A 12,225-nucleotide genomic window follows, 5' to 3' on the forward strand; every position below is an offset into this window, starting at 1 on the left:
CGGACTGCTCTGGCTCCGGAGTGGAGCCGCTGACCGGTGCCGGACCAGGCACCGGTGGAACGGGCACGGGCCGTGCCGGACTGGCGACGCGCACCACTGGCTTGGTGCGAGGAGCAGGAACAAGCCGGGTCGGACTGGCGACGCGCACCACTGGCTTAGTGTGAGGAGCAGGGACAGGCCGGGCCGGACTGGCGACGCGCACCACTGGCTTGGTGCGAGGAGCAGCAACATGCCGGGCCGGACTGGCGACGCGCACCACTGGCTTGGTGCGAGGAGCAGGAACAGGCCGGGCCGGACTGGCGACGCGCACCACCGGCTTGGTGCGAGGAGAAGGAACAGGCCTGGCCGGACTGGCGACGCGCACCACCGGCTTGGTGCGAGGAGAAGGAACAGGCCGGGCCGGACTGGCGACGCGCACCACCGGCTTGGTGCGAGGAGCAGGAACAGGCCGGGCCGGACTGGCGACGCGCACCACCGGCTTGGTGCGAGGAGCAGGAACAGGCCGGGCCGGACTGGGAACACGCACCACTGGCTTGGTGCGGGGAGCAGGTACGGGGCGTACCGGACTGGGAACCGGCGCTGGAGGTCTATGACTGTCTCCGTCCTTTACACTCTGCGCCCCGTCCTCCTCCAGTGAGGACTCCTCCTTGAGCCCCCACGAGTGCAGTGGTCGGGGCTCCTCTCTGTCGCTCCCCGACCACCCTTTTAGCCCCCCCAAAAACATTTATTGGGGCTGTCTCTCCACCCTGATCCCTTTCAGGGCCTCCCTCTTTCTTGCCAGCTCCTCTCTCATCTCCTGCCAAGTCCATCCTCTCTGCTCCTCCTCGGCACACTGCTTGGTCCAGGTCTGGTGGGATTTTCTGTCACGTACGTTAAGGAACGGGACGGACCAAGGTGCAGCGTGAACGGCGAACATGTTTATTAACTAATAAACACACAAAACAGTAAACGAAATAACAAACTTAACCGTGACGGTCCAAAGGCTAACACACAAGCCTAAACATGAACATAACAAAATCCCACAACGCAGGCAGGAAAATTGGTTGCCTAAGTACGATCCCCAATCAGAGACAACGAGCGACAGCTGCCTCTGATTGGGAACCACACCCGGCCAAACATAGAAATACAAACCTAGAATATATTCACACCCTGACCAAACTAGCTAGAGTTCTATAGGCCAGGGCGTGACACTATTTAACACAGGTATGTTCTTAGAATTTCGATATCACTAACAGAATTTGTGTTATAAGCAGTTTTAAGAGGATATGTCATTTTGTTCCGCGGAGCATCAAATCCTCTTACAGTCACATGCAGGTAAGATGTTTGGATTTGTATATAGCATCAGAAAGAGCAGATTCCGAAGTTTCCAAAACACTTACCTTTGACAATAACTCTCAAAATTGAAGAGATTAGCTCTATTTCAAAATATCACTTTTTCCAAGAATAACCGCTGTTCCATGCACTACACATATGCGGCAGCAGATAGCCTACAGTAACCTAATGAAAATGCTATTGTGTTCTTTGAAATATATATATTTTTTATTCTAATGTTACCCAATACCTTCATAAACACAACCAAATAGCATATGTGATAGCATATATGAAATGTATTTATTAGACTGTTAGAATGTTGCAGTCAAAATGACTGCTCATTGGCTCAAAGTGGGGTCCCTCCAGGCCCAGCTTTTCTAGTGATAGGAGTTGGCTACAGAGCACAAACAGTTCTGGGATTAGACTGCTATACCTCCTTTTCCCTACTGATTTGGGAGCAATATAAAATGATATCAAACAGAAAACTGTCCAATATTGACAGTGTCCACAGAAAGGCATTCGCAGGGGGCATAGCTGCTTCACTGCCTCACTGCTTGACACTTATGGGGCCAGCTAAGCTCCTGGAGGAAAAGGAAGAGAGGGTAGATCGAGAGACTGAAGGAGAATGGTGGACAAGTGGAGAATTTTGTTACACTCAGGCCTCGGCTGAGTTTAATTCATAAGCTCCTAAGTGACTCCTGGTAACATCAGCACAGTGGGAATCTGCCCAAGAGCCTGTCAGCAGGGTATAATAATAATAATAATAATAATAATAATAATAATAAGAAGAAGAAGAAGAAGAAGAAGAAGAAGAAGAAGAAGAAGAAGAAGAAGAAGAAGAAGAAGAAGAAGAAGAAGAAGAAGAAGAAGAAGAAGAAGAAGAAGAAGAAGAAGAAGAAGAAGAAGAAGAAGAAGAAGAAGAAGAAGAAGAAGAAGAAGAAGAAGAAGAAAGGGAGGAGAGAGAAAAAACTGACGATAATGAAACTTACTTCTCGGATTCACTTCAAACGCCACCCTGGGAGCATTAAGCCTTCCACTACAGGTCAATGAACTTAGGAGAGACAGAGAGACAGAGAGAGAGAGAGAGAGAGAGAGAGAGAGAGAGAGAGAGAGAGAGAGAGAGAGAGAGAGAGACAGACAGACAGACAGACAGACAGACAGACAGACAGACAGACAGACAGACAGACAGACAGACAGACAGACAGACAGACAGACAAAGAGACAGACAGACAGACAGACAGACAGACAGACAGACAGACAGACAGACAGACAGAGAGACAGACAGACAAAGAGAGAGAGAGAGAGAGAGAGAGAGAGACAGAGAGACAGAGAGAGAGAGAGAGAGAGAGCACGAGAGAGCACAAAGCGTTGCTAAGAAAGATAGCATCAGTTGAATGCTTCCTCTGGTGCGTTGAAGTCAAAAGGAAAGAAGAAAAACACACGCCACAACCACTTTAAAATAAGCCATCTTGCCATCTTCAGCATCTGTCATAGGTAGTAGTATTTTTTAAGAGGTTAACAGATGCTTGCTTTGTAACTACCTTGTGGGGGAATGTGGAAAACAAGCGTACTAGACTGAGAGAACAGAACAACACTTAGCAACACATAGACGTGTTCTTCAACCTTGACAGTGTTGATTGCTGGTTCGTCAAACATGAAACCCCTTGGAGTCTCCTTTATCTCAGCTCAAATGTAGGTTTTTCGTTTCTAACAACTTTACATCGCTCCTTGAATGTAACACATTTTCTGAAGGTTTCTCTTTTATAATTGTGTAATACTAGATTACCGATTGCCTGTCCCTGATACTCATCTTTATGACAGGATAAAACCATACGATTTCAGATTTCATATTGACCGAAGACAATACATGGGATTGGATCACATTCAGTGCAAACCAGCATACTTTACACAGGTACTGTATAGGCCAAGACAAAGACTGGTTGGTATACTTCAGTCTGCCTCAGAATGACAGGATGTCAGATGGAGGCAGAGACAGAGGGTTCAGCCCATCTTTGACAAATGGGCAATTCTACGGTAACAGACTTTTCCACTTTAAAAGTATGCCAAACAAAAACCACTGATTGCAAGGTTAAACAAACCATACAACATCTTCACAGACTAGGTTTCAAAATGTGCATTTCTGTGGCATTACAGCTCTAGCTTTGTCCCAGATCTGTTTGTGCTGTCATGCTAACGGCCATAGCACTAGATGCAACTAAATGTTGACTACATATTAATTTAAAATGGAAATGAGAGGACCGTAGCAGGTAACCCAACTGTGGTTTGGGACTACTATGAATTTCCATTGTAGCCAATTCAGTTGCGGTCATTCTGTTACTGATTTTTTTTTAATTACGCACTTTAATCACTTAATAAATCATAAACCAAATTGTTATCCGTAAAAACACTATAACTAAGTGGTAGGTCTACCTTCACTTGTTACTTCTGTGAACTTTCATTATCCTCCCTCCTCATGAGGGAGAGACATTAGAAAATATCTTAAAGATATGTGGGGTTTTGGTAACAGAATGACAAGACACTAGGCAATATTTCCTAAACTTACAGAAGGCAAATAATTTTGACAAAACTAAATAGAAATGATATTAGTTGGCAGGAGTTTTACGTCAACATTATTGTGTTTTGATGTATTTCTAATACTTTTTAAGACTGTTTCTGTTAGATGTTTTCTAAGACCACTTTTCCATCTGTTTGACCAGAAATTAAAGCCTTTGCTTATTCCAATTTTTTAGGATGTAAAATGTAGAGACATTTATATATGCCTTAATTTCTCAAAAGTATCGATTCTTAGCTTTCATTTGACACCCTATTTGATGTGCTCCGATGAACTTCTCACGTTAATGCTCATGGGTCTTTTTACATGGAAATGCCCAAATCTAGTTTAGGAAGTAGACCAGACACTGGTAACCTAGCCTGGTCCTAGATCTGTTTATGCGATCTAGAATAAAATAGAATAACATATAAATACAAGGAAGGTACTCAAACTAATTTACAGTAAAATATTTACACCTGGGGAAGGGGATATGGAGAGCAAAGTGTCTGAATTGAGAAAATATATGTTTGTAGCGTTCGATCTAATGTCCATAGTTAGTATGGATATTGGAATATAGTCCCAGTCATTGTTCTCCCAGAGCTGTGCCACCCAGATCCAATTTCTTAGCCAAGCTGCCGCAGTCCTATCTCAGAAAGCAGGTTCCATGCAGCTCAAAGCTGAGGCTTTAGTCACACTGGTTTGAGCCAAAGTTTGTAACATCCTATATTTTGTGGATATGATTAATTCCATGCCACAAAATGCAAACATTGCTATCTTTTGTGCCCACAAAATGCCAAACGGTTATACACTGAAACCCCATGAGGGACTGTGTCTACATCCCAAATGGCATCCTATTCCCTATATAGTGCACTACTTTTGACCAGGGCCCATGTGGGACTCATGCCGTGACTCAGTGATTCATCCCGGCATCTGAACAAAGCTCTGCCGCTCACCCAGATGTTTATCAGCCAGGGCCCTTGGCTTTATGAGATAGTGTCGCACCAGTAGTGGCATTACTATCATCCACGAGACCACGATGTAATTCCCTCTTTGCATATGCCAATGGGATATGATTAAGAATGCAAACTTCACCTCAAACTATCTCTCCATATCAAACACACCCACGAGGCTCATTGTTAGGCACGTAATAAAATGTTAATGTTCTGTTGGGCGCCGATAAGGCCTACCGCTGCCCACCTAGGCTCTTTTGATGTGCTTGTCAGGGCTGGGCATCGCTGTCACAAAGGGGACACTGTCTGGCTGCATTCCAAATGGCACCCTATCCCTTACATAGTGCAACCGTAACACCATACTACTGTTGAACACATGACAGGGTGTGATGTCATGTGTTATGCCATGGTGGGAACGTGTTTCCCCTTGATTTGACTCTTATTGGTAATCCTTTAACGGACAATCTATCAAAAGGGGAGTGGAGACAAACATGTCACCGTGCTACTGTTGAAAACAGGGGAGGTGTGCGATGTGTCAAAGTATGTCAAAGAGGAAAAGTGTTCCCTCTTGATTTGACTCTTTCTTAAATTACCAATCTGAGGCATCAGGGCGGTGTACAAAAATCTGTTTTATTTTATGAACCCTTATTTTACTAGGTAGGTTGACTAAGAACACATTATCTTATTACAGCAACAGCTTGGGGAAAGGATATCCAATATCCAAGATTGAGAACATCTGGGCCAGTTTCCCAGACACAGATTAGGCCTAGTCTTGGACTAAAAAGCACTTTCAATTGAGAATACTTTTTACTCCAGGACTAGGCCACAAATGTTTAAAATGAATGTTTAATTTATTTAGACTGTGGGTCTTTAAGACATGCCAGGAGGAACACATCGGATGTATTGGCAGCCCACAAAGGTACTGGTCCACAGTTTGCACAAGAGTGTGTGTTTTCGGTTGATTGGACGAGTGACAGCAGTGTCCTGTGGCTTCCCGGGGAGCAGCGAAGGTATAATCTGAGGTGGTGGAGGGGGGAAAAGGTGCTTTCTGATATGGCCAAATAAGCAGTGCTCAACCAGGCAGACTCCACGACCACTCTGTATTCAAATGGTTACATTTCTCTTACAGCTCTCTCAGGAGATGGACCCGATGCAGCATGTGTGATTTGGAATCCTGAACAAGCCCTCCCGTATTTCTCATAAAGGATCCTAGACCACAAATCTGCATATAGAATACCATGGGTTTTGAAGTCTATTTCAGCATGTGGATAAACATATGTGTTCATACTTTTGTAGATAACAATGTACATACATATTTATGAGGAGAATATTATGTTGTGACTGTGAATGTACGTACATCAGAGGACAGACTGATATGTATGTACATCTCTGTCATCCTCTTTGGTGAAAGAATGTTAGCCTTGGGTGAGAAACGGGATATGGTGCTTCACAGTGACATTCATCCAAATGTTATAATAAATATTTTAAGCCCCAGTTCATAGCGTTTGTCTAAATTCAGTTAAGCAAAGACACCCACGGATACATTGCTTCGGGGGACAGTCTCTTAATCGATGAACGCTGGTAGCCTGCGTAGTATTTGGTTCATTATTATTGAGACAAAATAGATTTCAAGCCGCCAGACTGTCGGGGACACTAATGTAAAATCAAATTACGGGGTAACGAAGTTAAATAGCGTGCTTCGTTCGGTTGAGAACTCCCAAGTCTTGTTCTGGCAGACATGAGCTACACAGCTCCACACACTTTCTTTAGCCTATGTTTGATATCTTTCATTTTTATTTTGTATGCTTTCTAAAGAAAATTGCTAGACTCTAGCATAATATATTTGACACATAACAAAATATGCATTATTGGAAATCAGTCCTTAAATAGTCAAAAAAGTTTATTGAAGACTGTCACTTGCCCAATAAATGTATGAGATACTTTTTTTTTTTATCTGGTCATTGATGGTGCTCACTTTCTTTTTCCAAGCCAAGCATCCATTAAAGGACCATAAGACAATGGGCAATGTTATGTCTACACCCACCTTTCTTCCAGACCCATATTTTTTTGTTGACCACCGGGCCCGGTTTTCCCCGCCGGTCCGCGTAGCATCCTCCTCGTCTCCTAGCAGCCCCGCGGAAGCTGTGTCTGAATCCTCCCCCTCCTCCAAATCCTCTCCCTCCACATCCATCGTCTTGAGACGCTTAGGTGCTCTCTCGTATTCCCCTTCCTCGTATTCCTCAATGAGAGACATTGTAGATGAATAGCAGCAACAAAAAAAGGTGTTAAATGAATTCTCCACCTGAGAAAGAAATCACAAAAAGCAGTCCGGAAAGTTGCATGCATGTGACTCTACGATAGAACGTCGACCAAGCGAACAATAATTCTGACAGCTGTGCGCATTGACTGTATTCACCCTCCAATATGCCGCCCACTTTTTGTGCGTGCATCTTCACTCTTCTGTTCACATTGCAGATTTGACAACCCGAGCGCGCAGCAGGTTTTCCATTGGACAACCTTTGCTTCTCTTCTGCATACAGTCGTTGATTGGCTATGGGGGTTATGCGTAAAAAGCGCAGATATGATAGAAGCTTCTGGATCGCTGCAGACGAGCCATACCGAAGACATACCATCAAAGAGTGGACCACTAGGCCTAATTAAAAGGTAAACAATGAAGCAAATGTATCCCATGACACTTTAGTCATTTAGCAGATGCGCTGACTTACAGGAGCAATTATGGTTAAGTGACCGAACAATTCTGTGAACATAAAATTATGTGTTTGCTCAACTTATCTCATATGTTCAGTCAACTAGAAAGTATTATTTGGGCATCTTACCTAAAAAAGGCTGTGGAACCAGCAGGGCCGGCTTAATGCAGGGGCTTAATGGGGCTCAAGCCCCTGTGCCCAGGCCCGTGGGGGGCCCAAAAGGCAGCAATTTTAAATTTTAAATTTAAATAAAATAAATATATATGAAGGAAATATATACTGTATATATTAGATACAGCCTGCTGCTGCCTGCTGCCACTCTGCTAATCATCAGATGGGGGAGGAGAGGAGGCAGGGGGCCCACGTGGGTAACTGGTGGACCCTGCCTTGATTGGGTAATTGATTAATATTTGTTTTAAAGCATAATAAATAAATGTGACTGGTTAATTGTGTGAGTCAGGGGCTGGGCTCAAGCCCGTAAGGAGCCCAAGAGGCAAAATAAAATTAAAATAAGAATTACGTAATTTTTTTATTCAACCACAGGATACCACTCTCAATGTTCAACATACACCAGAGAGCATAATTTAGCCACAGAGGATCAATAGTTTACAAAACATTATTGTGGATTAAGTTTTATCACAAGCACAGAAAGGTATCTACCAAAATAAAGGAAACACCAACATAAAGTGTCTTAAAAGGGTGTTGCGCCACCCACGAGCTGCCAGAACAGCTTCAATGCGCCTTGGCAGAGATTCTACAGTCGTGGTCAAAAGTTTTGAGAATGACACAAGTATTGTTCTTCACAAAGTTCGCTGCTTCAGTGTTATGAGATATTTTTGTCAGATGTTACTATGGTATACTGAAGTATAATTACAAGCATTCCATAAGTGTCAAAGGCTTTTATTGACAATTACATTAAGTTTATGCAAAGAGTCAATATTTGCAGTGTTGACCCTTCTTTTTCTAGACTTCTTTCTCTGCAATCCGTCCTGGCATGCTGTCAATTAACTTCTGGGCCACATCCTGACTGATGGCAGCCCATTCTTGCATAATCAATGCTTGGAGTTTGTCAGAATTTGTGAGTTTTTGTTTGTCCACCCGCCTCTTGAGGATCGACCACAAGTTCTCAATGGGATTAAGGTCTGGGGAGTTTCCTGGCCATGGACCCAAAATGTCGATGTTTTTTTCCCCGAGCCACTTAGTTATCACTTTTGCCTTATGGCAAGGTGCTCCATCATGCTGGAAAAGGTATTGGTCGTCACCAAACTGTTCTTGGATGGTTGGGAAAAGTTGCTCTCAGAGGATGTGTTGGTACCATTCTTTATTCATGGCTGTGTTCTTAGGCAAAATTGTGAGTGAGCCCACTCCCTTGGTTGAGAAGCAACCCCACACATGAATGGTCTCAGGATGCTTTACTGTTGGCATGACACAGGACTGATGGTAGCGCTCTCCTTGTCTTCTCCGGACAAGGTGTTTTCCGGATGCCCCAAACAATCGGAAAGGGGATTCATCAGAAAAAATGACTTTACCCAGTCCTCAGCAGTCCAATCCCTGTACTTTTGCACAATATCAGTCTGTCCCTGATGTTTTTCCTGGAGAGAAGTGGCTTCTTTGCTGCCCTTCTTGACACCAGGCCATCCTCCAAAAGTATTCGCCTCACTGTGCGTGCAGATGCACTCACACCTGCCTGCTGACATTCCTGAGCAAGCTCTGCACTGGTGGTGCCCCGATCCTGCAGCTGAATCAACTTTAGGAGACAGTCCTGGCACTTGCTGGACTTTCTTGGGCGCCCTGACGCCTTCTTCACAACAATTGAACCTCTCTCCTTGAAGTTCTTGATGATCCGATAAATGGTTGATTTAGGTGCAATCTTACTAGCAGCAATATCCTTGCCTGTGAAGCCCTTTTTGTGCAAAGCAATGATGACGGCATGTGTTTCCTTGCAGGTAACCATGGTTAAGGAAGAACAATGATTTCAAGCACCTTTTAAAGCTTCCAGTCTGTTATTCTAACTCAATCAGCATGACAGAATGATCTCCAGCCTTGTCCTCGTCAACACTCTCACCTGTGTTAACGAGATAATCATTGACATGATGGCAGCTGGTCCTTTTGTGGCAGGGCTGAAAATGCGGTGGAAATGTTTTTTTGGGATTAAGTTCATTTTCATGGCAAAGAGGGACTTTGCAATTAATTGCAATTCATCTGATCACTCGTCATGACATTCTGGAGTATATGCAAATTGCCATAATCAAAACTGAGGCAGCATACTTTGTGAAAATTAGTATTTGTGTCATTCTCAACATTTTTGACCACGACTGTACAAGTGGACTTAAACCATGCTACGAATATGCACCCCACACCATAACATATACTTTGTATCCCTTGTTTACTCAAGTGTTTTCTTTATTTAGGCAGTTACCAGATTGCCTACATTCGGGAAGGCTGCATGCTCGCCAAATATAGGCTACAGCTTGTTGCGTTGCGACCATAGACATATAATCCATAGAAGGGTTTTGTAACCTGTTACCCTGGCAATTTGACTGTTGAACCCATGGGTACACTAGCAATGGATGCCAGTCATGACTTGAATGGGAACTGCCATCGATGGATTATATTTCTATGGTTGGTTGCGGCTGTCGGTTTGCTTTTTGCAGATTTCAAAATACAATCCCGGAAAAACGCACAGTTTGGAAGGAAAATGCCTCCTGCTGAAAAGAGAAGACTAATCTGCTGTTAGCTACAAATCTCCCAATTTGTAGCTAACAGCAACACTGTTTTTCAAAGTAGCTCATCTTGAGATAAGCTATTGCCTCGATGAGCATCATCGGCCATCACCGTGAGTGGTTATGGCTTCATCTTCATCATTAGGTGAGTCAGTGTGCCACTGGAAATGTTATTTAGTAGCCTACTGTAGCCTATGCTATATATATACTGTATATACTGTATATTGCCTCCTAATAGTGTACAATCTGTGTGTTGCTTCATTGGCCTGGGCTATTGTTTGTTTAAATTCAAGACCAGATTGATCTCAGTTTGTCAGTGTCTGAGTAGCCACTCATTTCGGTAATTTGTGTGGTATTAAAAAATATTCAGATATTGTCTTCTGTCATGTAAATGATGTAGAACTGCATGAAATGCGTTTTTAAAAGGATCATTTTTTCCCGCACCCTGCAAAAAAAAAATCCCCATGTTTGGACATTTTTTTAATGCCTCTGCTCATCTATAGCCTATGCCACATGGCAAACGCTATTATGGCTTTATTATAAAGGGGCTTTTCTTCTACAGTAAATTTACCACACATCAAATTATTTCTTGGTGCACAGATTTGTTTACAGAAAATAATGGTGTGCCGGGAGGGGTTATAAAAAAGCAACAATCTCCCAGGGACTATGATTTCTCAATCCGGCCCTGAGAGGGAACATGTTACGCACACACAGTGCTTTTCACATACAATGTTCTCAACCTACATATTTGACACACATGATTACATTGTGCATGTTCATTTATACAATAATTTGAATTTAACATTTCCTCAACAGGGATTTGAACTCACAACCTCTTGGTTCATGACGTTCCGATCTTCCTGCTATGCTACCATGTCTGTGTCGATTATCAGTTAATCTGACTATTCTCTCATTATTAATTTGATTTAATTATTTTGGCAATGTTAGGTTTTTCTGTATAGTTGTCTAATGTTGGTGGGGCATATTACTCTGTTTTAATGTTACTCCTTAATCACTATGATAAATAAAATATATTTTCTTGAGTGTACTTTTAACAGAGCTGAGATTTACTTTGAAGTGCAAAGTGTAGCAATACAGGTGAAATCAGTAATTGACACAGTTACAAAGCAGGAAGATTGGAATGCCGTGAACCAAGAGGTTGTGATTTCAAAACCAATGTTGAATATTCATTACTGTCTAAATTAACATGCACAATGTAATCATGTATGTAATCATTGCATGTTAAAAGTACTGTGTCTGTGTAACTAGTTCCACTGCCATTTTTAGGTAAAATAATAATTTCTAGTTGATTGAACGTATGAGACAATTTGAGCAAACACATCATTTTAAGTTCACAATTTTGGCCGACGTTTTCTCAAGTTGGAGCTAAGTTTGGCCATTATTTTTTTTTAGTTCTGTTAACACTTGAACTGAAAAAAAGGCTGTTAATAATAATTAGTTGAAATTACTTTTTTTACAGTGTGGTTGCATAAGTTCCATTGTAACTCCCACAGGGTGCCAGTATGAAAAATGTATGCATTCACTAACTGTAAGTCGCTCTGGATAAGAGCGTCTGCTAAATGACTAAATTGTAAATGTAACTATCAAATTTGACTAGGCTACAGAGTTAGAGTGCTACAGGGTAAAATATATTTTCTTTCAAGCAAATAATCAAATCAAAACAAAATGTATTGAATAACAAATTATACATAGTTTTAATTATCTATTAAGCATTTTCAGTTTGACTCTTTCTGTAGTAATACAAATTGAAATGTTTATATCAAACAGTACAGTCGTGGTCAAAAGTTTTGAGAATGACACAAGTATTGGTCTTCACAAAGTTTGCTGCTTCAGTGTTTTTAGATACTTTTGTCAGATGTTACTATGGTATACTGAAGTATAATTACAAGCATTCCATAAGTGTCAAAGGCTTTTATTGACAATTACATTAAGTTTATGCAAAGAGTCAATATTTGCAGTGT

General features: G+C 42.3%; 1 protein-coding gene across 1 annotated transcript in view; it reads right to left on the reverse strand.

Moving 5' to 3' along the window:
* LOC121572352 (heterogeneous nuclear ribonucleoprotein L-like) overlaps window positions 1–7,268 on the reverse strand; it is a 55,037-nt gene extending 47,769 nt beyond the window's left edge. The window contains exon 1 of the mRNA XM_045214957.1: window positions 6,857–7,268. Within this exon, the coding sequence (XP_045070892.1) occupies window positions 6,857–7,066 (210 nt within the window). The 5' untranslated portion in view covers window positions 7,067–7,268. The remainder of the gene's footprint in view (window positions 1–6,856) is intronic.
* Window positions 7,269–12,225: the final 4,957 nt, after the last annotated feature.

Source organism: Coregonus clupeaformis, unplaced genomic scaffold (assembly GCF_020615455.1).
Source record: "Coregonus clupeaformis isolate EN_2021a unplaced genomic scaffold, ASM2061545v1 scaf0345, whole genome shotgun sequence".
NCBI classification, from domain to species: Eukaryota; Metazoa; Chordata; class Actinopteri; order Salmoniformes; family Salmonidae; genus Coregonus; species Coregonus clupeaformis.